The 26303-nt window shown below is 42.9% G+C and overlaps 2 protein-coding genes and 1 non-coding gene across 5 annotated transcripts in view; 2 read left to right on the forward strand and 1 right to left on the reverse strand.

Moving 5' to 3' along the window:
• Positions 1 to 8223: 8223 nt before the first annotated feature.
• RPL30 (ribosomal protein L30) lies at positions 8224 to 11368 on the forward strand. The gene is made up of 5 exons (XM_037131148.2): positions 8224 to 8326; positions 8425 to 8477; positions 8745 to 8890; positions 10246 to 10376; positions 11264 to 11368. Exons 2-5 carry the CDS (start codon positions 8457 to 8459, stop codon positions 11311 to 11313), a joined length of 348 nt encoding a protein of 115 aa, XP_036987043.1. The 5' UTR covers positions 8224 to 8326; positions 8425 to 8456; the 3' UTR covers positions 11314 to 11368.
• LOC119038620 (small nucleolar RNA SNORA72) lies at positions 10962 to 11093 on the forward strand. Its single transcript, XR_005080446.1, has one exon. It is a non-coding gene; the product is annotated as a small nucleolar RNA SNORA72 (small nucleolar RNA).
• Positions 11369 to 14142: 2774 nt separating the features above from the next.
• MATN2 (matrilin 2) overlaps positions 14143 to 26303 on the reverse strand; it is a 129427-nt gene continuing 117266 nt past the window's right edge. For 2 of the 3 annotated variants that reach the window (XM_037131124.2, XM_037131123.2), the window contains exons 14-19: positions 24282 to 24695; positions 21853 to 22005; positions 20259 to 20330; positions 18051 to 18185; positions 17592 to 17690; positions 14143 to 15933 (exon numbers count right to left, since the gene is read on the reverse strand). In XM_037131124.2, coding sequence (XP_036987019.2) covers positions 15878 to 15933; positions 17592 to 17690; positions 18051 to 18185; positions 20259 to 20330; positions 21853 to 22005; positions 24282 to 24695 — 929 coding nt within the window. In that variant the 3' untranslated portion in view covers positions 14143 to 15877. The remainder of the gene's footprint in view (positions 15934 to 17591; positions 17691 to 18050; positions 18186 to 20258; positions 20331 to 21852; positions 22006 to 24281; positions 24696 to 26303) is intronic. The other variant, XM_037131125.2, reaches the window with a different exon arrangement.

The following is a 26303-nucleotide window of genomic DNA, read 5'->3' on the forward strand; positions in this document are numbered from 1 at the left end:
GGGTGATTTAACAAATTTATTTCCTAGAAGTGTGAAATCAAGGGGTGTCCGTAGGGCCAGTTTCCTTCAGAGGCTTCTCTCCTTGGCTGGTACGTGGCAGTCTTCTCCACGTGTCTTCTCACGGTCTTCCTGCGATGGGTCGGTCTCAATCTCATAAGGACACCAACAGTCTTGGGGTGGCCACATGACCTCATTTTACCTTAATTACCTCTTTAAAAGCCCTGTCTCCAAATACAGCTACGCTATGAGGTACAGGGGGCTAGGACTTCAACGTATAAATTTTGGGCTGCCAAGTTCAGCCTTTAACACCATCATTATTTTTATGCTCCGATTGTCTAAAAGTTGGTATATCTCCCTATAAGGGTCATGGGATACAAACAAAGCCACGGTCTTTGCCATGTTCACAGGCCTCTCCTTCTTCCCACTCTTTTTTTCCACCTTCCCCTTCTCTTTCCCTCCTGATCTGCTCTCTCCTTTCTCTCTTCCTCCTCCTCCTCCTCCTCTCCCTCCTGCACTGCAGGCCTGGCAAAGCCTTGGCCACCTAGCAATTAGTTCAGAGATCCCTTCAAATAAAGATGAGACTGGAGATTTTTGAGGAAGGGCCCTTCGTAACATTACACATAAGTTACCAATTACCTTTTTGAACTCGCCTGGGCTATCTCACTTTTCCTCAGATATAATTATCGGCCAAGCCATGGCCTTCCGTTTTCTTCAGAGGAAGCATTTGAGAATCAGGTGAATAATCGTCTGGTGTCCTATGGATGTTAGGAAGTGTTTCTCATGAGCTACTTCAGCTTTTGTTCTATGGGCTCGGAATAAAGTGGCAATAGGAACAGGGTCAGATGTGGGCTCATCACTGTGTTTCCCCACTTACCAAACTGGGCGGAGCACCCTGTTTGCCAGCATCCGCGGGAGTGATCAACAGTAAGCTTCTGAATGGAGCCCTTTCTCTGAGAGCACCTATCAGCCACTTCATGGGAGATGGGTCGGACCTCCTTGGGGACAGTAGATGGTCTTTACTGTAACAGACATTAGATTAGACTTACTTTGCCTGCCCATTATGCCTCTGCTGGCACCATCTGTTAGTGGATGATATGTATCTTCAAGATATCACACATCTATCAAGACATTACATTCACATTGTACTGTATCAAAGAACTCACTATGAAACAAGGAATAGGTTCATTCCTGTGTGATTTCCCGGTCTTTCCATATAGCTCATTGTCCAGGAGAAGCTACATCTATAAAATGCTGGACGAGCACATTAAGCACTGTTATGGACGGGCCGTGTTAAACACCTTTGAAGGCTGGGGTGCTGCCCTGTGGCTTGCAGTGTTCTCTGAACCGGTGACTAATAAATGGCTCAGCTTCCTCCATGACCAGTATTTGCAGGACTGGGTCTTGCTCTCCCAGCTTCTTGTTCATTTGCTGAAGTACAAAATAAAAGCCTTTTCTGCTTAGCTGAGCTAGTTTGTTTCTGTTGCTTACAAAAGTATCCAGACTAACAATATATAATGCTGACCCTACCTCCCCCTTCCTGATCACTCTCCTTCTTAGCAATTGCCTGTCCTGTCTATTCCTTTAGTCTTGGTAACACCTCATTGTAACTGACACTATGATTCTAAAGAACAGTAGACCTCGATGTGTTATATCTAGAAGATGCAGTGGTTTATATATCTTTTCACCTCCAAGGACTCCTTTTATCATTTTTCGTTGACATACCCACATGTCGTTGTTGCCACAATTTTGCATTTATTACCTATTTCTCCATTAAGAAGTCAGTGACATTTTCAGATCAGCAGGACATGGAGTGTTACAGTATTAAGTTGATTAACTCTGGTTAAAAGCAAAACACATTGATGTCTTAGCACGTGCAATTACAGCTTTATTAAATAGTGCGGACTTTTCAAATGAGTGAAAATGATATGTAAATTTTCATACTTTTGTGGACACTTAGGAACACAGGATCCCCATGTATACTAAAATTCAAAAACTGACTACAAGAAATATAAAAATAACCAAAACGCCAAACTTTACAGACACCACTTGACTTTCCAAAAGGGTCAGTGATAAGTTCTCCTCCACAATAAAATGGTGAATAACATACCCTGAGTTGTTTGTATCCAAGAGCATAAAAAATATGTTTCCTTTGATGGAAAAACAGCTTTTAAAAATAGGAGAAAGTGTTTCTCTGGCTTATTTTTAATCTGATGCACTCTAGAGCATTCTCAGTCCAAACAAAAAAGAGTATTTGAGAATCAGGAAATAATAATCTGGTGTCCTGTGGATGTTAGGAATGGTAACATTGCTTCCCACCTGTCCTTCAGAGGTTGAGAATTCTTGTACAGGGGTGCGTGTCTGCAGTCACCTGAAAGGCCACCAACATCCCCTGGGTTTACAGGGTCTTTTCACTGGGGTTCATGGTCCCTCCCTCATCCCACCCTATTTGTGAGCATAGTTAATGCCAGGGGTGATTTAAGAATGCAAAGGCTGAGTTAGACAAATAGAGTTCCAAATTACTAATGGGCCACTTTGTAATCTGGACACTGAATAATAGTTGATCATAATGAACATAATAGTTTTAACTGTGTAACAATAAGGGGATGGGTTAATGAGGATCAGATGAACTTGTATTTGCTCTACCAGCATGTCAGTTTTAAGGCCCATAGCAAGTAAAAACCAGCAGCAGAAAAGCAGGTGCCTGCAGTTTTCAGAGACCTGGAGCAGTGATTTTGGTGAAGGAAAACTAAAGGAGAGCCTTATGTTAATTCTGTCCTATCACCTTTACCTGTCTGTGGTCTTTTAAGATCACTCTGAAATGCTGCAGACCAGTATCCAGAAAAAGATAATGTCTACATGGCAAAGTCCTTTCTCAAAGCACATACATTTCCCAACTTTTCAGTATTAAGATTTAACAACTGTTAGCCCTTTGCTGCATTTGCTCTACCTACCTACCTGTCATCTACATTAATTTTAGCAATTCGAAAATAAGTTGCAGATATCATGACACCTATCTATACATTCTTCATTGTACATCTCTAAAATAGGCTAAGGACTTTCTCTGTGTAACTTAAAGTAGCTATTTGTTTATTTGTTTATTTATTGGAGAGACAGGAAGGGAGGGAGAAAGAGAGGGAGAGAAACATCGATCAGATGCCTCTCGCACGCCCCCAACCGGGGACTGGTGATCTTTCAGTTTGTAGGCAGGCACTGAGTCCACTGAGCCACACCAGCCAGAACTAAAGTAGCTATTTTTAACAGTAACAGTAACCTTCCAACACAGGGATCAGCAAACTATGGCCTGCAGACCAAGTCCTGCTGGCGGCCTGATTTTGTAAATAATGCTTTATCGGGACACAGCCATGCTCATTCTTTTCCACGTTGTCTGTCGCTTCTTTTGTGCTACATCAGGGTTGAGCAGTTGCCACAGAAACCACCTGGCTCAAAAGGCCTAAAATACTGTTTGGCACTCTTACAGAAAACGTGTGCCTACTCCTGAGCTAATAAAAACAAGTGATAAAATATTTACAAAATCTTCATGAGCCAAAGGATTTGACTGTCATTTTTGCGAGGCAAGGGTTCCTTCCTCTGGTGCGGTTTTGTGATGTTGTGAACGACTTCAGTGGTGGGTGGGTGGCTGTGACGGGGAGTTGGGGCTGTAGAACAAAGGAAGAGCACTAACACCCACTGGGTACTTTTCTACACAGGGCCCTGTGCGAGGTGCTTTGTACACTATTATAGTTACTGTGACCCTCACAACAATATTGTTAGGGAGACAGCATTAATCTAATTTTATTGATGAGGAAGCCGAGGCTTACCCAAAGTCATGCAGGTATTAAAGAGAAAAACACAGAACCTAAGTCTGTCCTAAGAAGAGACAGCAGAATCCGTTAAGATTCCCCAGAAAGAATTCTCAAGCATTTTGTGGTCATGATTCATACACAAAATGAGTGCTTTGGACTTCTCTGGCTTCTGGCACAAAACTCGGTATGACTGCTGGGACAAAGCAACCGAGACCTTTCTTCAACCGGAGCAGGGACATGAACTGGAGACCAGTAACTTGGTATCATATAATGAAAAGCACCTCAGGAAACTCACCTCTAGTGTTTAACCATTCTCTCTCTAAAATGGAGGTAATAATCCGATTACTTTGGGGGAAGTATCAAAAACCTTTGAAAGTATAGAGCTCAATGTAAAAGTATAAAGCATCATTGTTTAGTTTTCTCTATCTAGGCAGGCATGCCTCAAAACTAATATGGCTATCTCACTTTTTAAGATTTTTATTTATTAGAGAGAGGGGGTAGGAGGGAGAGAGGAAAACATCAATGTGTGGTTTCTTTTGCACGCCCCCTACTGGGGACCTGGCCCACACTTTAGGTGTGTGCCTTAATTGAGAATCCAATTGGCATTCAGTCCACTGATCCATACCAGTCAGGGCAGCTATCTCATTCTTAAGTTCTCTACTTCTCAAATTTTTGTATTGGTAAGAATTATCAAGGCTGCTTATTAATTAGGATTCCAAGGCCCCACATCCAGAGATTTCTTCTACAGACCTGGGTGAGGCCCAGGAATCAGAACTCAAGGTGGTTCGGGATCACCTTGAGTTGATTCCACTGACATTCCACAAGATCTATTTAAAATAACCACTTTATTATTAAAAGGGAGCTTTTCACATAACAATTAACACATGCTGGTAAATAATTTAATGTACAACAATTCAAGCAGAGCTGAAATACATAAAGTGAAAAGTAGAAGTCCTCTCCTCACCACTTACTCTTTTCATCTTTCATTAAAGGTTTGATAATTAGCTTTCCAAACTTGAATTTTCCAATGCAAATACCAACATATATTGGTTAAGAATGACAAGCATTTGTTTCTTTTTAATGTTCAGATATACTTGTTCCCATGTCTTTGAACTGTGACTGTTTGTGTGGACAGAGTTCCTAAAAGTTGAACTGCTAGGCCAAAAAATCCAAAGAGCACAGAAGGTATAAAATATAGTGTATCCCCACCTCCTTCCAGCCTTCAATCCCACTCCTGAAACTGTTGTGGTCTTGGGTGTCCCCACACAAAATGCTTATGTGGGAGGTTCATTTTTTTAAACTTTACTCATTTTTAAACAGGGGAACAGAGAGAGAAACATCAATGTGTGGTGCCTCTTGTGCGCCCCCTACTGGGGACCTGGCCCAAAACTCAGGCAAATGCCCTGACTGGAGACTGAACCTACAACCCTTTGGTTCACAGGCTAGTACTCAGTCCACTGAGCCACACCTCAACCAGGGCAGTAGGTTCATTTTGTTTTGCCACACTGTCCATCTGTTCTTCACCCCAACCTATTTTATATCTAATGTTCATCTTTTTGGTGACAACTTTAGTGCCTTGTCTTCAAGCCCCATTAGTAATGGAATGAATGATTAGCATGATGCTTCTGTTAATGCTGAAAACTTTGGGATCGTCTTCCAAGGGTCTTCAATCAGGGATAAAGAGTTTCCGGGGATTTAAATATATTTCTAAGAAAACACTAGCCTCTGAAATAAAATTCCATAAAGTCATTTCTTAAAATTCTCTAAACTTACCTAATTATAGCATTTAAATCTATGTTGCACTTTCTATTTCTCACCATATTCCAGCCAAACTGTAATATCCATTCCCTGATGGTGCTCTTTTAGCTCTGCTTGTGCTCTTCTCCAACTAGAACGCATGCCCCCTTGATTTCAGTTAATCCTTCAGGGAACCTGACTTCAGATCTCAGCCCTTATCTGTGTTGACCTTTACTAACTTATTGAACCACTTTTCTCTTTAGTTTTACCCTCTGTGAAATAAGGATATTTCACTGCAATGGTTCATACATCTGAATCACTGCAGTGAAATATTAGTTCAGATGCAATGGTTCAGATGTATGAAATTTACATTCAAGTTTATACAGAAGTCCTCATTATTCTTACTACTACTCTCCTGTATGACCCAGCTAGACAGCAGGTGCTTTAAGAACAGGTACTATGTCTCTTCTCTGTATATTCATAGTGCCTACAGCAGGAGTGTTAAACTCATTTTCCCCAGAGGCCACATCAGCCTCATGGTTGCCTTCAAAGGGCCGAATGTAATTTCAATTCCTTAACAGTTACGGAGTAGTTACATTTATACAGTCCTAAAATTATTTCGGCCCTTTGAAGGCAACTTCGAGGCTGATGTGGCCCCCAGTGAAAATGAGTGTGACACCTCCGGCCTAGAGTATTGAATGTCAGATGTTTGTTAAATTGAATAAACACATTATGCTATTTGTGTCTTTCTCCAAGCATAGATATAAGATTGCTGAGGCATAATGTATGACCAAGGCCTAACATGGGACCTGGCACATGGTGGGCTATGCAAAGTCTGTAACCATACTTCTACACGGCAGTTAGATTTATTTACACTGTCTTTTCACAAGTCTTGTCTTCTCGACAAGACTGTTCTTCCCATGTCAAGTGCCTAACAAGCATGTTTGATGATGACAGGGAAAAAATGTTTAAACACTTCCAAACTGTACCTGCAATGAATTGTAACATAGTATTCTTAAGTAGATAAGTCCACTTTTACAAATGAAACACGGACATGGATCCGTAAAGAGCCCAGGATTACAAGAGGAGCTGGGTGCTTTAGCTTTCACTCTAGGTAGCAATGCCACAAATTCTTCAGCTTTCAATCAGTAAAATTAATAAGGAACAAGAACAGAGCTTAATGTTTAGAACTAGATAACAGAGAAGGGCACATCATCTGGGTTTGCACAACGTTAAGAAATTTGGATCTAATTGTTAAAGCAAGTAGTATAATAAGCTAGCTCTGCCTGGTTGGTTAATTTCACGTCAAAGTGGGGTGCACATTTGAATAAACTTTAACTGTGAGGTGCCCTACAGTACAGACCCAGGTATGGGTATCGGCTCTAACTCCAATAATACACTAGATATGGAGACTTGAGAATAGACACATTACTTATAACACTTGGGGACTGTTAAAATAATAATGTAAGTGGCTGTCGATGTAAGAACATCCAAACATATAGATTTTTATTTATGAGTTTATTTGAGCCTCATGACATATGTGGGGAGCAAGATTTCAAATGCTCCAGAGAATAATTTTTGCAGCTTCTTTCATGCATTTAAAATTAAGGAGGGAGCTCAGTTGGTTACAGCACAGTCCCTACACACCACAGTTGTAGTATAGATCCCCAGTCAGGCACATACAAGAATCAATCAATGAATGCATAAATAAGTGAAATATCAAACTGATGTCTCTTTCTCCCTTCCTTTCTCTCTCTCAAACATCAATAAAACTCAGTAGGGGATGTAAGGGAAGATTGGAAAAAGCAAGGTGTAGACTGGATTACAATAGTTAACAAAGGTATGTTAACCTAGACGCACCAGATTAATGGACTGGGCAGGCTTAAAACCTTTCATGAAAGAATGTATAGACCTGGAGCATGACTACCCACCACGATCTGCCCAGTTAGTAATTTATGGTCAGAGCACGTGAGGTTACTTTCCACAGAACCCATTTTTTTCATCCACACCACGCTGCCGGCACAGTTCAGTTAGCCTTTTGGTTCCTACTCCTCCTGACCTTCTCCAGAGTACAATAACCCCCGAAAATAGCTTACCTACTGGGCTGATTTTACTTATGATTTATAACTGGCCATTTATATCAAGGTCCAAGCTCGACAAAAACGATGTTTTAAACTAGACGTGTTTGTCCTTCTCTCTGTGCAAATTCGGATTACAAGCTGATACTAACACGGCCAAAAAAGAGGTGAGTTTGGGGAAGCCAGCTCGGGACGCCGAAGTTCTCCGAAGAACCGGCCACTTGGACGCAGGCAGGGGACTGCACGCAGCTGCTTCAAGCCCCGGCGGAACTGACCGCGGAGACCCGGCGCTGCAACGCACTGTAGTCCTCCCGGTCTCTCCCAGAGCCCCGGCGTGGGGCAGAGATGAGTCCCCGAAGCGCTAAGACCTTGGTACAGCCACCTCCGCCTCTTCGCACCATTCCTCCAGCCTCACCTTCAGGCGGCTTCTCCAAATACCAACCAGCTCGACTGTTTTCAGCCCTCAGCAGCTAGAAGCAAGAGTAACGTTTCGGGCACAGAGCTAAGCGCCGCAGCACTGCTAAGCTTCACGTGGTAACTAGCGGTACCTATAGCAACCGGTGGCGGTCCTTCTCTTCTTGCCCAGCCTTTTCCGCTGGCGATTTGCTTCCGCTTCCGGCTTCGGAATCCAAATTGAGCCGCAAAAAGCTTTGCATTGTGGGGAATCTTTCTTTTCTGGTTCCCCGGCCATCTTGGCGGCTGCGCTTGGTGAGTGGTTGGAGCTTTAGGCCGCAAAGGGAACACAGCGGGTTGCCATTTGGACCTGCGGATCCTAAACCTACTGTTATCTGCTCTGTATATTCTAGGTAGGGGTCCGACCCGCACCTACGGCAGGAAGATGGTGGCCGCAAAGAAGACGGTGAGTGAAGTGGGCCGAGGCAGGGAAGCGATTCACGTGGAGAGATGAGCCTCGGCTGGGGCGGGCAGATCTGATCATACTGGGCGGACAGCATGCCCGGTGGCATTTGGAGGGTCCTAAAAAAAAAATTACCAAGAGGGCGTCTCAGTGGCTTCAGACTCGATTTCGCAGGTTTTGTTAGCTCGGCTTCCAGAAAGCTGGGGCCGGGTTTTGAGGTGGTGACAAAAAGGTCTTCAGATAGATACATGTTAAGTGTTTGCTTTGTAGAAAAAATCCCTGGAGTCGATCAACTCTAGGCTCCAACTTGTTATGAAAAGTGGCAAGTACGTGCTGGGGTACAAGCAGACTCAGAAGATGATCCGACAAGGCAAAGCCAAACTGGTCATCCTCGCCAACAACTGTCCAGCCCTAAGGTATGGAAAGGACCGGAAGTGTGTGTCGACCACTGTGAGCAAATATGCAGAGTGTAAACTTGCGATGTGGGTGGCGTGGACTCGATTTTTATGTAAAATTTGTTTTACAGGTGAAGACTTGAAAAATGACTTAAGGTTGTTACTATGATTTTTGGCTCTTGATTCCCACCCCCACCTCCCAAGCCTGTTTTCTCCTTGTGTAAGCATATCTTAAGGGAGAAACGTGGCAGAAGGGATAAAAACCACAGTGTCAGAAGGTTGAGGGAAGCACATACGTGTAATTTGTTTTCACATGTCTCTGGTCTGCCTTTTAGCTTTGAGATGCTTTACATTGTGCTTCATTGCATAAATTTGTTCTAGTGTGGAAAAGCTAGATGAGAAAGTCACCTAGTTCATCCTGCTGTGTCAGTTCTCTCCACCCAAGTTTTTGCAGGATTGTGTTAAAACTGAACTTAGTGGGTATTGTAAATAAGTTAAAGAAGCTTGGGTCTTAGAGCACATATGCCGTGTTCAGTTCTCTGTCCAGGTACATTTTCTGTGATAATGCATAACCTCATAGCATTTTATAGGGTGTCAGTACTCCTGCAATACTCATCCCATCCCATAGTTCAGTCTTATTTCAAACCTACTGTCTATAGCAGTGCTCCAATGTGAATGTGCACACAGTCGTTGTGAAGTACAGATTCTGATTGGGGGTCTGGAATGGGGCCTGAGATGGTGCGTTTCTTACAAGCACCTTATGCCACTGCTGCTGGTCTGTGGGTCCACACTTTGAGTGGAAGCAAAGTTCTGTTAGAACTCCCTTCAAATTTGCGAACCCACTAATGTCTAATTACTCAGTAGATACAAATGTTAACTCTAGGTAAGTAATATCACTTCCGATCTAAGATTCAGCATCTGAGGGTGATAGAAATGGACCATTTTTTAAAAGGCAACATGGATTTGAATCCTGAATCCTCCACTGGTTCTTCTGTGCCTCGGAATTTATTTCTTCATTTATTTAAAAACAAATGAAATACCAAAAAAAGTATAGGCGGTTGTGGGAATTTACATGTAAAGTGCCTGGCTTGAAGTAAATAATGCTTTGACTTTGCACCCAACCCTCTTCTTGAACATAGATCCTGTCTTAATGGGGGGTGTTCAGTAGGTTTTTTTCTGGTTGTCTCACCTCTTGTAAGGGATCCAAGGGAGGATGGTTCGTGTTGGTTAGTAGATATGATAATAGGTTCTTAACAGCAATACGACTCAGTTACTGTTGGAAGGCCTCACCAACATTAAACCTAATGAGAGTAGTAAATGCTTAGTCTGTCAGTCACTTGGCATGGCCTTTATTTGCCTTTGTTTGATTCCCACAGGAAATCTGAAATAGAGTACTATGCCATGTTGGCCAAGACGGGTGTCCATCACTACTGTGGCAACAACATTGAACTGGGCACAGCATGTGGGAAATACTACAGAGTGTGCACACTGGCTATCATCGATCCAGGTATGCTTTGGAAATCATATTTTCCTTTATAACGTAATACAAGTATTTGCTATACAAATGTCTTTGGTTCCTGAGTTCAGATGGTGAGAATTTGGATATATTAAGGCACATCTTACAGTTTTTATTTCATGAAGAATTGGTAATGTCACTATATTGGCTTTGGTATAAGTGATTTTTTTTTTAACTTTGGGAACATGAATTTCATTTGGTCTCTTAAATAATGACTTAGTACCTTGGTAAAGATGCAGTTATAGAAGGGGAGAATAATCAGGTGAAGTGGAGGAAAGTAACCCTTAACTGGCTGCTTGAATAGAGGTAAACTTGGTTGAAAGAAGTTGACTCTGGAACAACACAGGTTTGAATTGCATGGGTCGCTTATATACAGGTGTTTTTAATGAGTTTTGCATCAGTGGATTCACCAACTACAGACCAAAGACAGTATTTGCATTCCATGATTGGGATAAAAGTGTGTGGAAGGCCAACTTACGTTATACGCAGGGGTCAGATCCCCTTATTCCTGAGTTGTTTGAGGTTCAGCGGTATACATCATGTTGTTTCGTAACTTAATTCTTAGTTCATAAAATACTGCGAATATTCTCGCTGTTCTGATTTTCCAATAATCAGGGCAGGCTAACCATTCGCTATATTAAGACCATGCATGTGTCCCCAGACCTAGTTCTTTCCCTAGTTCTGGTTTTATAAATGCTGGTGATAAAAAGTCTGATTTATATCACTCACCTTAAGTATGAAACGTCTGCCTCTGTGTGACTTTGCTAAACCTCAGGAAGGATGGCACAGCTAACATAGTGACTTGAAGATAAGCGCTGCTGATGTCATGACTACTGATTCCAGATGAATTGCAAAATCATTACTGTTTTATTTTTCAGGTGATTCTGATATCATCAGAAGCATGCCAGAACAAACTGGTGAGAAGTAAATTGTGCAGAATTTTTCTTTAATAAAACTGGCCAGAGCTTGATTTAACAACTGCATTCCTTCCCGTTATTTTTGCATCTTTTTGTTTCAGTACTTACCTGAAGATCAGATTAGACAGGGTGAGGCAGCTATTTGGTTGTGGCAAGACTTTTGGGTTAAGAGACATAAATTCCAGTTTCCGTTTTTCCTAAATGGAGTATGCTGAATTCCTTTCCTGTACTGGATTTAATTCTAGCTTTAGAATGTGGTTGGCATTTTATATTTGAATGTGTTTGAGAGGCAACAAGGTTTAAAGCCCAAAATTTAATCAGAATTGCAATTTATTATCCAGTTTTAAGCTAGCACATACAGGTAGCACAGAAAAGTAAATGAAATTATGTGGATGTCTCCCCACCCCAAATTTTGCCACTGCGTATTACATCTCCCAGGTATGTCCCACGGAACCTCTTTCCCACATTTATTAACGTCCCTTAGGAAAAAAAAAACCATTCAGAGGAATTAATTTGGTGTGGGGAGGTACTGATTTATATACATCTTGATTCACGGAGTTGAATGGTGCTGGGAGGGCGTACCCCACACTGTCTCCTTAGGCTCTGAGGGAGGTTGTAAATGTCGGAAATGACCATGTCTTGGACCTCAGAGTCAGTCAGTGTTTAGGAAGTTTTTGGTGGTAGATGAGTGAAGGCAGATGAGGATGCTTTCAATACATTATCTAGAAAGTAAAGTATTTGCTGAACTTGCGATCAAAAGACGCCCTTTATAATAGTAATTATATAACAACTATGGTTGAGTCAAATTCCCAGTTTCACAAGTAAGGGAATTGGTCCTTTTTAGGAGAACATTCCATGGTCTTAGTTTAGGTCTGAAGTCAGTCTGAGTTTATTAATATAATTTGGGAAACAGCTGTTAATGAGCTAGAGTTTTCCTACTGGTTCAGTTAGTCTACTCAGTTTGGGAGCACTACTGACATTTCACAAAGGGAACAACAGTTTTTTGTTGTGGAGGGCTGTGGATACTACAGGATATTTTTCATTCCTGGTTTTCTTTCCATGTGACACCACCTTCAAATGTCACCCCACGGTTTAAAAGTAGCATCTCTTAGTTAAGAGGGACAGAATTACCGGGAAACTTGTAAATGTCCTGAGGTGCTCATATTTGCATGTCTAAACACCAGTGTGACCAAGGTGATTTAAAATGGTTGAAATCTGCAGACAACTGTAATTGGACAACAATAAAATAATTGGGAAAAAAAGTTCACTTTAAGTAATTCTTGAACCAATTTGATGATGAAGTTTGTGCACATAAGGCCCATTTGCAAAAAATATATAATGTACAGTGCTGGGAGATAGATCGCCTTGATAAAGTGGCAGATAAAACACTCCCTGAAATTGAAAAAAAAGAAGTGCTTGAAATCTTTATCCTTGATCAGAATTACTTGGTCAGACTACTGTTGGTTTAACCTTAGTCTGTTTCTGCCATTCAAAATGTTTCAGTTTTTTAGTTAAGGATGTTTATGTACTTGTTTCCCACCTACCTGGTCAATTTCTCCTTCCAGACTGACCTTTCAGCTAGCTGGGGATCTGTGCCTCCAGGCTGACTGTTTCCAAGGGAGGGGAGAGAAACAGACAAACTGATTTGTTAGTGGGGTTGCCTCTTGCACAGGCCCCACCTGGGGACCAAACTGGGAACCCTGGCATGTGCCCTGATCACCACCTTTTGCTTTGCAGTGTGATGCCCAACCAACCGAGCCACATTGGTCAGGGCACCGTGTACTCTTCTGTGTAGTCACGGTCATTAACAAGAAGTTTATAGTTCAGAGAAAAGGAATTTAAAGCAGTAAACAGAAAATTTCTCATCTTGGTCTGAGGCAGCTATGATGAAATGCCATTAAAGCACTGCCAAAAAAAGTGCCAAATCTGGGAATGTCTAATGCGATGTTTCTAAATGTTCTCTTCTGACTGTAACGAGTATGGTGGGTTTGGCTGGAAAGCTCTTTATTACGTAGGGAACTGCAGGAAGTCCCAGCCAATTGGATTTAATAAATCGTGAGTGTAGTTGGACTTCGTGGAAGATGGTCATCTGGTCCATGGAAAACAGTTCTCTTTGATACTCTGTCTTGCAATTCTTATTTCCAGCTTGGACTTGCTCCCTCTGCAGGAGCATCTGCTCTCCTTCCTCCGCGCCCTCTCAGGTCCCCACCCCTGCACACATCCTCTTTCCTCAACTGGGTGCCTGTGACTTACCATGGAGCCTTTTTTTACGGAGCTAATCACATCTCTCTAGTTAACCTAAGACCCCAGAGGACAGTGACTAAACCTTTTCAACTTTATATCATTTATTGTGTAGCACATAATAAAAACTGAAAAATCAGGATGAGTAATGACTTTTAGGACTTAAACATTTCTCATTGATAGGCTTGTGGCTTTCTAGTCCAGAAGTTTATCTTAATCTTGTCAGTAGTAGATCTCAAACATCTTGTACGTTAACCATTATTTAATGTACTACCTTCTACCGTTTGCTTCAAAAGATAATAGGAGTGGGAATCTGCCCAAACACTTTCCCCGGGTAAGGTAAGCAAAGAACTGATGCACTCAACATATACTTTTGTGGTACCATCTTCGTGTCAGATGCTCTTGGCTGCTGAATAAAAATAATAGCTAAATATTGAGCCTTTAAAATGTGTTAGACTTGGCTCACTAGTGTACATGTTAACCCATTTAATCCTCTTGATAGTCCAGTAAGATAGTACTGTTACCTATTGGACAGCATCAAGGCTTGGAAAAGTCACAATAAATAATGAAGCGAGGGCCAAGTTACACATGAAACACACAGATAGCAAAACAAGGAAAATGGCGAAATATTTCCGTTTTAGACAATCTTCAAGTTAAATATGAATTAATCTAAAGTTGATGGGTTGGTTGCTTCCTTGAAGGCATTTTTCTCACCAAGTTGAAAGTTGAAAACCCTTGTCAAGTGTGTATAGCTTAAAAAACCAGGAGCGTGGGCAGCCCAGAGCCACTAGAGGGAGCCAGGACTCAACAGAGAGGGAAGTAGAAGTGAGCCAGTCGCATCTCAAAAGGCGATGCCAACCCAAATCAGTGCTTACCTTCCTAATGAGAATGTGTTTTGGGGATCAAATGGGTGACTTACATGTAAGTATAAACTGTGGGTTTAATATTGAATCACAACTTTTAGACTTTGAAAGAATCATTTTTAGATACAATCAAGGCCTAGAAGTTCTCTCCACTGCACCACACTGCCCTTTGGGAGGACATCGTAATGAATGCTTGTCTTCAAATATTTAACCATGAAGCTTAGTCAAGGGATTCTGTTTGTCAGGCATCATTTCGCCTCCAAAATCCATGGGAAGATCTCATAATGAAGCTACTTCCCGTGGTGTTTTCTTGGTGCTCTAGGTGCCTTCACCTTTGACCCTGTCCCTATTCCCACCTCCTTAATTTCTCAGGGACAGCCGTTCCTTCCAGAACATGTCTTACACTTAAATGTACTTTATGTATCTGAACAAATAGTAATGCTTGCGGCCATTTGAATTTATAGAAACAGCAGTATGCCAAACATACTTTACTGTTGGCTTTTTAAATTCGGCTCTGTTTTTGTGTTTAACCACGTGTACGTGTAGACGTAGTGTGTTCCTCTTTGGAGCTCCACCTCATTTCTAAGGCATGGGCTGTGCCACAATTCACGCGTCCCCCTCTGATGGTTAGGATATTTCTGATCTGTTCATTTCCGTGCACTCCAGCAGCATTCTCGTGTGGGTCTCAGCCCTGCCAGAGTGCAGTGGCCGGAGTACAGGGGCGTGCCCATTCTGTTCTGCTGGACGTTGCCATTCTCCAGTGTTCGCATTCTCGCTCACAGTGTCCCAGAGCCCCAGGTTCCCACGTTCTTACCAACACATGTCATGGTCACACGTACTCACTGTTGCCAAGTGAGGATAAAACAACAGCTATTGTTTCCACCTGCATTTTCCTGATTGCCATGGAGAGTGGACCTTTTTTTCATATGCATATTGGCCATATCTCACATTCCTAGTATTTAAAGTTAAATTAAGAATTTTACACAGTATACCATTCTCTGAAGTGAATTTTAATATTGTACTAAAATATCCAACTAGTACATGTCCTATGATTTTATGCATATGTCCATATACATATATCAAGGTAAAGTCCAATACAAAAAAAAATGGCTTTTCCTATAGCCAGTGTTGTGCAGAAGGAAGACCGTGCAAACTGTACTTTGTGGCCAAATGAGATCGCAGCATCTAAGGCAGGATGAGGCAAAAGCAAATCATGTCCACAGTATGTCACAGAGTATCTTGCATAGCTTATTTGTTCTGACTTGGTAAACTCATTTTAAGGTTCCGAGGGATTCTTTCTCTCATTAAATTTATACAAATTAGTGTCTACTTTTCACCTTTGTTCTATGGCAAACGGGCTTTCTTGGTACTTGACAACCTTACAGAACTGACTGTAGCCTGAGCTTCGGGGCTCAAACTGCTTTCATTGTGATCCTTCATACAGTGCCAGACAAACGACCATTTCGAGTCTTCATCTGTATCTCAGGCGATTTTCCAGGGCTTCCATCCTCTGTGTCATTTCTTCTAGTAAATTTCAAGTTAAGGAAGAGGACTCTGAATCGCCTATTTTATTTACACTAAAATATAACTTAATTTACCTAAATAAAAATTTGTCCTAAAAAAAAAAAATCAGGCTTTTTGTTCCATTTCTGTTACATATTTAAAAACCCTGACTTGTAAGTTTATAGTGACTTTAACAAATGTGACCAAGACCATAAATCTCTTTTGGGGTAAAACATCCAAGTGGGCTAGTTTGGCTCAAAATTCCTTTTAATTTTTAATTCGTATCACACCTCTGTTGCTTGTAAATTAGCTTGTCTTAGCACGCCTCCATGAGCCAGAATTGATAATGTCGGTAATGTGAAGAGGAAAGAAACAAGGATTAGGCCTTGGCAGTGAGCTAGGACATCCGGGGAGGGGGAGTTTTCACTCATGGTGCAAGGTACTGGCCAAGGCTTAGCAACCTTGAGGATGGCTGACCTGTGCTCTTTTATGTATGACTTCCTTAGTCACAACCCTCCTCGGAGTTGAGGGGGGGAAGGGAGAGAAGAACATTCGAATAAGCATTTATCTTCCTCCCTGTGAACTCCTTGGTACCTTCTACCCACCCCACTGGGTGCAAAATGAGAGCCCAGATTCACTACCTGCATCAATCACTGTCAGATTATTTTTCTTGGGGGGCCATATTTTCAGCTTTCAGAAAGGGAATTTCTATATGCTGTTTCTTATTATATAAACCCATTGGCACAGAGATCGTTCTGAATTAAACCACTTCCCTATTGACTAGTTGGTGCACGTTGAGATAAATATCAGCCAACTTTAGTAAACTGACTAATTTTAAGTCCAGAGCAGTTGGCAGGCTGTTCAGTGTATAAAAACACTAAATCCTCATTTCTCTATTATCTTAAAGCATTCCTTTTATTTGTAATATTGTTTTAATGAATCATTGGATCCTGCCGTACCCTTGGTGGAATGTTTTATCTCACAGTGCTGATATAAAAGATCTTTGCTGCCAAAAAAACCCCAACCCAGTCCTCGAGAAACTAAACTGTCCGAAAGTGGCCACAGTGTGGGTTAGGGCCAAAGAAAAGGACTGCAGTCCAGATGGGGTTTGAAACCGCTTCTTTCTAACAGGGGTATCTAACCTGTTGGCATCTCTGGGCCACAATGGAAGAAGAGTTGTCTTGGGCACACATGAAATACATTGTGACACAAAATCACACAAAAAATCTTACAATGTTTTACATAAATTTATCATTTTGTGTTGGACTGCATTCATAGCCATCCTGAGCCACCTGTGGCCTGTGGGCTGCAGGTCGGACACCCCTGCCTCTTTGCTCCTAACCTTTGCTAGTTCAGTACATATCCTCTATCTTCTCCTACCAGAGAGGGAGTTAATTAAATACATCTGTTTTTTTTCATGTGCATGCTATGCTGTCTGGCTGTACTGCTAAACCTTCTAGAACAGCAAATAGCAACTAAAGGCCTGACCCTTGACACCAAGCTTGTTTGCCCTTGGCTCTCAAACACCTAACAGTTTTCTTAGAAAAAAAGCCCTTCCTGGAGTTCACTATTCTTGACTTCATGGATCTACTTCATTTGGCCCATACCCATGTATAGTATCTGTGACATTTCGACAACATTCTTTGCATTCCATACAGAAGCATAATACAAGAAAAGGATATAGCGTTGTGTTAATTTTCTTACTTCTTCATTTGCAAGATTCTGGACCATGATAAGGTTTTCACATTTGCATTGATCAGGTTTTTCTTCCAAAAGACTTCCTGAGAAAGCAGAGAAACTGTTCACCTCTAAACCCACCAGATTTCCCAGATAGCAGAACAATAGGACTGAATCAGCATATGCAGGAAACCATAATGAGAGAAACGTTCAACTTTCCCCACACAGCCCGGTCCAGTAAATCCCAGGAAAGGGCGTCCAGCACTGAAGCGGCCTTTGTTGTGGATTCGGGGAAGACCCAATCAGTTGGTTTTAGTTTCCTAGTTCTCATTTTCCTTCAGTTATTCTCTTTCCCCATCCTATTTCCTATCTCCTCCTTTCCTCTCTTCTTTTAAACTGAGTTTGTTCGCAAGCTGAAGGACTGGTATCAAGTTAACCTACAGTAATATTTTGCTGGGAATTACCTGAAGATTTTGTAGAATGGAACAGCTTTTGTGAAGACCGTGAAAGACTGTCTTCTTCAAACAGATATCTGTGTTGCACTGCAAAATTAGAACAGGAAAGTAGGTCTTGGATACTTATGGTGACTGGCTCAGATTCTGTAAAGAGAAGAAAAAAATGAAGTCAAACCTGCCTAACATGACCGTGGTATAAAAAAGCTCAGCTGTCAGAGTAAAGCCCTCGGCATGCCCAGCATGTGGTGCCTAGTGTTAGGATGGATATACTGCGGCAATGAGACGTGGCAGAGAAGCTGTTACCAAACATGGCTAAGGTGTGGAGTAACTGTGTCCTAGCTGATCGAGGGGGAAAAGCCACAGTCAGCATAATTCAAATCTTACTTTCATTTCATTTTAAAATAATTTTTAGTCTTTAATTACCACAGTTGACATACATTATTATAATAGTTTCAGCTGTACACCCAGTGACTGGACATTATACAACTTACTAAGTGATCATCCCAATAAATCTCACACCCATCTGACACCACACATAGTTGTATCGACTGTATTCCCTGTCTGTACTTCGTATCCCCATGACTATTCTGCAACAACCAATTCGGACTTCTGAATCCCTTCCCCTTTTTCACCTGCCGCCCCAACACTCTCCCATATCGTAATTGTCAAGATGTACTTTGTATGTATAAGTCTGTTTCTGTTCTACCTTTTTTTGCTTTTTAGATTCAATTGTTGATAGGTATGTATTTCATGTCATTTTATTGTTAATATTTTTATCATTTTTTCTTCTTATTTTTAAAATATTTCACTTATTTATTTTCAGAGAGACGTTAAGGGAGGAAGAAAGAATGGGAGAGAAACATTAATCCATTGCCTCTTGCACACCCCCAACTTCGGTCCTGGCCTGAAACCCAGGCATGTGCCCTGACAGGGAATCAAACCAGTAACCTTTGGTTCGTAGGCCAGTGCTCAATCTACTGAGCCACGCCAACTAAGGCACGTTTTTTCTTCTTTTTAAAGATGACCCTCTAACATTTTACATGATACTGGTTTGGTGGTGATGAACTCCTTTAGCTTCGTCCTGTCTGGGAAGGTCTTCGTCTGTCCTTGCATTCTAAATGATTGCTGGGTAGAATAACCTTGGTTGTAGGTACTTGCTTTTCATCACATTGAATATTTCTTGCCAATCCCTTCTGGCTTGCCAAGTTTCTGTTAAGGAATCAGCTGACAATTTTATGGGAGCTCCCTTGTAGGTAACTAACTGCTTTTCTCTCGATGCTTCTAAGATTCTCTCTTTGTCTTTAACCTTTGGCATGGCATCTTTGGGTTCACCTTCTTTGTGATCTCTGTGCTTCCTAGGGTTGTATGTCTATTTCCTTCACCAAATTAGGGAAGTTTTCTTCAGTATTTTTTTCAACTAGGTTTTCAATTCGTTGCTTTCAATTTTTTGGATTCTTTTTTTTTTTTTTTTTTGCTCTTCTGACTGAATGATTTTGTTTTGCTTGTCTGTTTTTGCTTCCTTATACTACAAATCACTGATTCGACTCTCAATTTTATCCACTCTACTGTTGACTCTTCATTTCAATTAGTGTATACTTCATTTCTGACTGGTCCTTTTTCATGCACTGAAGTTCTCACTAAGTTCATTGAGCATCCTTATAACCAGTGTTTTGAACTCTGCATCTAGTAGATTGCTTATCTCTCTTTTGTTTAGTTCTTTTTCTGAAGTTTTCTTATATTCTTTCTTTTAGGACACGTTTCTTCATCTCCTCATTTTGGCAGCCTCCCTGTGTTTGTTTCTATGCATCAGGAAGAGCTGCTATGTCTCCTGGGCTTGGTAGTGTGGCTGAATGTAGTAGTTGTCCTGTAGGATCCAGTGGCACAGCCTCTCAGATCACACAGGCTGGGCACCTGAGGTGAGACCCCCATGTGGGCTGTGGACATCCTCCTGTTGTACTTGAGTCTTGATTGCTGTTGGTATGTCAGTGGGAGGGATTTATTGCCAGGCCAGTCAACTGCAAGGATTGTCTCTGACCACTGACCACTAACTTCCGACCACCATGGAGGATCAGCTGTGCAGGGGCCCAACCCACAGAGCAGGACCTACTTCAGCAGGGCTCATATTTCTCTTTCATTCCTTTACAACTTTTGTCTGGGTGGCAACCATGGAGGAAGTATCCACCAAAGGTTCTCAAAACACTGCTTTTAAAAACTTACCTGTTGGCTGGTGAACCTTCTTCGGCAGTTCCCCTGCTGGGGAGTCCTGACTTCCATCAGAGTCTTCCAGAGCTGAGAAGAACAAGATGACCAAAAGCAGTGACAGTTGTCTGCATGCACACATATGTTCTTTAGGAAACTGGTCCCAGACCAACTCCTCGCCTACCTGCCCTAACCCAGGGTATTTTGGTATCATTTGGTAACACCAGGAATTCAAAGAGAAATTGGTTACCAGGAAAATCCAAGACCACTCTAGGGTGGTTTTCTCCAGTGAGGGAAGCCTGGACCCCTTAAGTGCATCTTAGTTAAGAATGCCCCCCAAATATCATACCTAGAAGGCGAGGTGGGAAAAAAATTAAAGCTGTCCAAGGATTAAGTTGCGGAGGCAAAAGCTCCACTTGTTTCAGCTTGAATGAAACAGCCTTGAGGCAAAACATTATCTTCCCACAGCAGAAATCTGAAAGGCCTTCTCTCCCTGGTCTCCCTTCCTCACATTGTTTTTCCTTTGAGAGGAATAAGATATATTGCTTAGACTGGGATTTTAGTGGTGACTGAACCTGGGACAGGAGTGAAAGGAAACTGGGCAGCCCTGTTGTATGCCAGCGTGCCTCACATAGGGCACAGCAACTGGAGAAGGCCATGGAGACCTCTTGTAATCAACAAAATCTGAATTCGAAAAGGTAGTCTCGTGTTCTGTACGCAGATATGGTCCATGCAGAAAGATATTCTTCAATTTTAAACAGTGGGCTTGGACGGACTACCATCGCTTTCCATTCCAATTACAGGTGCATCCTGAAATTGTACATTGTAGGAGACCATTTGGCATGGCATGGGCCCAGCTCCCAGTGGAAAGCAAGGTCCAATGCACAGGACCCATGCCCATGGATGGGGTCTTCTATGGGGAATCAGGCCTGCAATGTACCTAGACCAGTATGAGACTTGCTTTTGCTAAAACTCCCTCACCCTGAATTGAGGCAGAACATTTACTGCGAAGTAATGTCCTAAAATCCATGCTAAACCTTCCAAGGATGAGTGTAATCAGCTCAACTACTTTTCCCTTTTCATTTGCAAATATCCCTCTTCTGTGATATGATTAGTGGCATCAGCTCCTTTGTTTTCTGTAAAAGGTAACCACCTAAAGCAAACCTGTACATAGAAAATGAGGACCATCATGTAATGTGCAGAGAAAAAAGAAATAAAGTCCTGTCACGGTGCCTGTCTCATGCCTCATCCACAATGTGGTGGACCCCATGAGTCGGGGTCTGCATCAGGACATCAGCTCTCTGATTTATGTGACGGTTGTTTCTTAGATGACCATCTATGAAGGCTTTTTCTTTTTTTGGTTCAGGATTTAGTATGCCAGGGTGTCAAAACACTTATCACATTGCTCAGCACAAAGCAAGCACCAAGCAATGTTGGCTGTCAGTTTTGTCTCCTCTCTCCCCTCTTGCACTTTCTGTGCTTAGTGTTTACTGGCCTGCACACCAGGGGGGCACTTTTTGGAGCACTCTGAAGGAAGGGGTGGAGGACTTCTCATCCAAGGGTCCATGCTGCCCTGTTTGCTAAGATCTCTCCAAGACACAAGCTGTAGTACCTTCACATATGCCTTTCTTTAGTTTCTCACTTATCTCGCCCATTGTGCTGAAGTCTTCAGCATAGAAGAGATGCTTGTTGGTGGGTTTAGAGGCAATCTCTTGCAGTTCTTCCTCAATGGCTTTTCCTACCCCGACGGCATACATAGTTATACCTAAGGTGCAGAGCAAAACAAGAAGGGTCGTTAGGGCTGTGTTCTCACGGCCTGGGAGTCGCGTGCACTGCACCCAATGCCAGCTACAGGTTGAGTGGGGTGATTTCCATGTCAGCCTCCCTTTATTTTTTTACCATTTTTATTTTGGTGCTGTGAGCAGAAGACAGGGATCCAAAAGAGGAAGGTGAGGCATCTAGGTGAGGTCGGGGAGCTAGACCACTGACCTATTGCTCAGCTCTGGGCAAGGTTAGTTAACAAATCTTAACTACTTTTCCTTGAATCAGCCGTGTGGATCAAGTGGAAAAGAGCACTACCTATGACTTACTGAATGGGAATCTCTTCTGGGATAAGCCTAAGAAGCCAGCATTTTATAACCTTATAACCTAGTTTCTACTTCTCAAAGGTACAGGGTAGGAATGATACGTGACCTGGGGCAAGGTGAAGTTGCATTCTGCCTACCCCCCCCCCCCCCCCCCCACCCCGGGGAAGACAAGGCCTTGTGAAGAGGGGCTAAGCTAAAAAGGAGAACTTGCAGGCCGCTGGAAATCCCCAAAGTCAGAAACCACAGCAAACCCAAGAATCAACATTAGATATCAAGACATAAGATATTGCTCCAAGAACTTCTCTAAACAGTATTAATCATGAGACTGTCTTCCCCCACATATTCTTTATTCGAAAGTAAAACACTAAGACCTTAAGTTGTACTTGCCAACATTTTTTCAGCATGAATATCTTATTCTGGCTAATTCATTACACTAGGTATAAAAAAATACACATAAAAATGGCTCTTTAAGCCAGGGGGCAAGAGCTATTCCTGTTCTAAGTCTGTGTAAGGTCAGCAGCCAAGTTCAGCATATTCGTCCAAGAGCCCAGTGAGTTTATGTGCAACTTCCTAAAAAGGGTAATTACTATTTTAAGGTTGTGTTAGCTATGCACAGGAATAATTACACTTCAGGTACATTTTTTGGTTCAAGAACCAAACGTGTTTCTCCTACCATCTGCTTTTGGGGGATTTGTGGGAAAGTGGGTTGTGGGGAAAGGAAGGCAGATGGATCTCAGTGTGACACATACAAGGGCTCCCCACTGCCTTTGGGGGAAGATGCTTTTCCTGGCATTTTAAGAATGCAGGCTCTAGGGGCCCATGGGTTTGGCAGGTGCCTTCATTCACAAGCTAGTTTAGACACAGAGGAACCGAGAGCGAGCAGCCACCCAGATGACAGGCAGGACGCTTGCCTGCGGCTGCTATTCTGTTGGCCTCAGAAAAAGTTGTGAACAGTGAGGGAAGTAATAACAACCACACAGCCACCTCCACAAAGGCCGACTGAGAGGCATGGACTCTCCAACGGGGTCGCTAGCACTTTCACCCCTGTGTTCGCTCACTCAGCCAGTGTTAGTCACACAGGTCCTGCGTGCAAGGCCTAGGCGCTGGGTGCATGACTTCCCAGATGAAGCCCCCATCTGCACACACCCTTTCCTGCCTACAGGACCCACTAAGGCAGTGTGTCTTCCACAGGTTCTTAAGGACTGTGGCTTTTAAGGAAATCGCTTCACAGCCTCAGGTTTTCTTATCTCCCCAAGAAGCCACTTTGCCTTAAGCTGTCTCTAACAACCATCCTAGCTTTGGGTTTTCCATTTCCAGGGGCCACACTTGACATCTACCCACAACTGAAGTAACCTCCAGTGTTCCTGCCTTCCAGGTGGGGTCAGAAACCCCTCGGGCAAGAGGCTGGATTCTATTGAGCAACAAGAGCTTAGAGTCACAACCTCCTGCAACACTTTGATTTTCTCAAAAGCTACCTTTTGCCTCTTGCAAACACAAGAGTATTTGCTCTCCTAAGGCTTTTGTGCTTTTAGCATTCCATTTCAGTACTGATTTTTTTAAAAAGGATCAGTAAAAACCCCTCCCACCAGGAATCTATTTTCCCCCGTGTTTGAGGACAATTGTGTGCTTACCTCTGGTTAAACAGCACTTGCAGCACTGATTCTCTCCACTGGAGGTCACTCCCTGGCTAGTCACGTGCAGTAGCTGGTTGCTCAGGCGTGGTCTGTGTCTAGACTAATCGCCCAATCTGCAACTCTCCTGTCCTGCCCTGTCTTGCCCGTCCCTTAACTCCCTTGTAGGCCTCTAGATGGCAGTTTAGTAAAGGTGTACAGCAGCAGTTGACAAAGCCTTTCTGTAGGCTCAAGGACTCACTCCTAGGGCCAGCCATGACTACCAGTGAGTTCAAGAAACCTGAACCCTGAGTGGTGTAAACCCCACCCCCAGCCCACTTTACCGTTGGCCTTGGCTTTACTGGCCCACTCGGAGACGTCGTCCTGGGCCCGTCCATCTGTGAACACGATGGCCACCCGGGGCACCCGCGTGGAGAGAGGCCTGGCCCCTTCTACCTGGGTGAAGCTTCTCTCAAACATGTGCTTCAGGGCCAGCCCCGTCATGGAGCCCTTGCCCATGTATTTCATGTGGGCCACGGCCTTTTTCATGTCCTTGGCTGAGCTGAAGTCCCTCAAGGTGAACTCCGTGCGGACCTGCGTGGAGTATTGTAGCAGCCCCACTCGAGCGGCTTTGGGGGAGATCGCCAAGGAATCTATAATTCCGGTGACGAACTGCTTCACAATCTCAAAATTATCTTCTCCGAGGCTCTTGGATCCATCGATCACGAAGACCAGGTCGACCGGGCCTTCGGAGCATCCTGTGAGGATGAAAGGGAAGCGGACGCAGGTAACCGATTTTAAAGGACCATGTACGCCCGAGAACAGGAGAAAGTTGTGCTTCAGTTGGAGGCATAACCACTGTGGAGAACTGCCTTTGTTCTCTAGATAACACACAGATGAGAGTGCCAGGAGAGACACACAGCAGAGGTGCAAACTGTCGAGGGTCCCTGACAGCAGGTCTGGGAGGGACTGTGAGTGACGTGCACCAGAGGGTCTGACAGCACCCAGCAGATTCCTACAACTTCACTGAGCACCCCGGCGCTGGTGTTCTGACAGAACGGAGAAGGAGATTCTTTTGTTCGTTTGTTTATGGAGCTTTATGCATATTTTTTATTGAATTTATTTAGATGACATTGGTTAATAAAACCCTAAAGCTTTCAAGTGTACAATTCTGGACACACCTTCTGCCCACTGCATCGTGTGCTCACCACCCAAAGTCAAGTCTCCTCCTACCACCCTCTGTCCCCCTTTGCCCTTTGCCATCTCCCCCCACCCCTTCCCCTGGGGCAATCACCGTACCATTGTCCTGTCTATGTGATTTCTTTTCCTTCTTCTCAATCCTTTCACCTTTTTCACCCAGTCCCCCAACCTCCCTCCCCTCTGACAGCTGTCAGTCTGTTCTCTGTTGATAAGATTGTGTTTCTGTTTTGTTAGTTCATTTTGTTCACTAGAGTCCACATATAAGTGAGATCATATGGTATTTGTCTTTTTCTGACTGGCTTATTTTCACTTAGCATAATATTCTCCAGGTCTATCCATGGAGAATGGATAGATCTTCTTTTTCAGGACCAAGTAAGATTTCTTTCCTTTTCACGACCAAGTAATATTCCATCGTATAAATATACCACAACTTTTTTATCTACTTATCTATTGATGGGCATGTGGGCTGTTTCCAGATCTCAGCTATTGTAAATAATACTGCTATGAACACAGAGGTGCTTATATTTTTTTGAATTAGCATTTCAGGTTGGAGAAGGCAGTTCTTAAAATTCAGCCTAGCTATCACCTTTTGCAGAGAGCTTTCCTAGAAACCCGGCTTGCATTAGGTATCCTCTGTGTACTCCTCATGCTATAAACTTATCCAACAAAACTTTGCTTATTGAGTACCTGCTTCGTGCAGGGCAGCAGGCGCAGCAGGATGCAATAGTGAACCAGACAAAATTCCAACACCAAGTTGCTTATCATCCAGTGTACTCTACACACCGTGCAATAGCTGATTAAGTGTGGGTCTCCTCCTCTAGTCTGCCGGTTCCTCCACAACAGGGGCCATGTCTCATTCACTTCCATACCCCACCCCAAACCTCGCACACAATAGGTGTTCAATAAATGCTTATTGACAGAATAAAGGAAATGGTGCCCATTGGGTAGCACACCTACCTGTAAGTACCCTACTGACCTATTACAATGTAAACATGAATTATCACTGGGAATTCTTTCTCTACATAAAAGCTTTCCAGGCAGCTCAGAAGGTTGACAGGAAGAGCTTTATGCAAATACTTAAGCAATCTGGGTGTGGAGAGATTTTTTTGTCAGGGCTATGTAGGACATTTACACATCCCAAATGGATGACCTCATAACATTCTCTG

This window comes from Artibeus jamaicensis, unplaced genomic scaffold, assembly GCF_021234435.1.
Source record: "Artibeus jamaicensis isolate MK-2021 breed Jamaican fruit bat unplaced genomic scaffold, CSHL_Jam_final scaffold_916, whole genome shotgun sequence".
In the NCBI taxonomy this organism is placed as follows: Eukaryota; Metazoa; Chordata; class Mammalia; order Chiroptera; family Phyllostomidae; genus Artibeus; species Artibeus jamaicensis.

Bases quoted from the DNA above. Each gene is read 5' to 3' on its own strand.
- RPL30 (XM_037131148.2), top strand. From the start codon at position 8,457: ATGGTGGCCGCAAAGAAGACG. The intron at 8,478-8,744 runs GTGAGTGAAGTG...TTTGCTTTGTAG, and splicing joins TGGTGGCCGCAAAGAAGACG to AAAAAATCCCTGGAGTCGAT. The intron at 10,377-11,263 runs GTATGCTTTGGA...TTTATTTTTCAG, and splicing joins ACTGGCTATCATCGATCCAG to GTGATTCTGATATCATCAGA.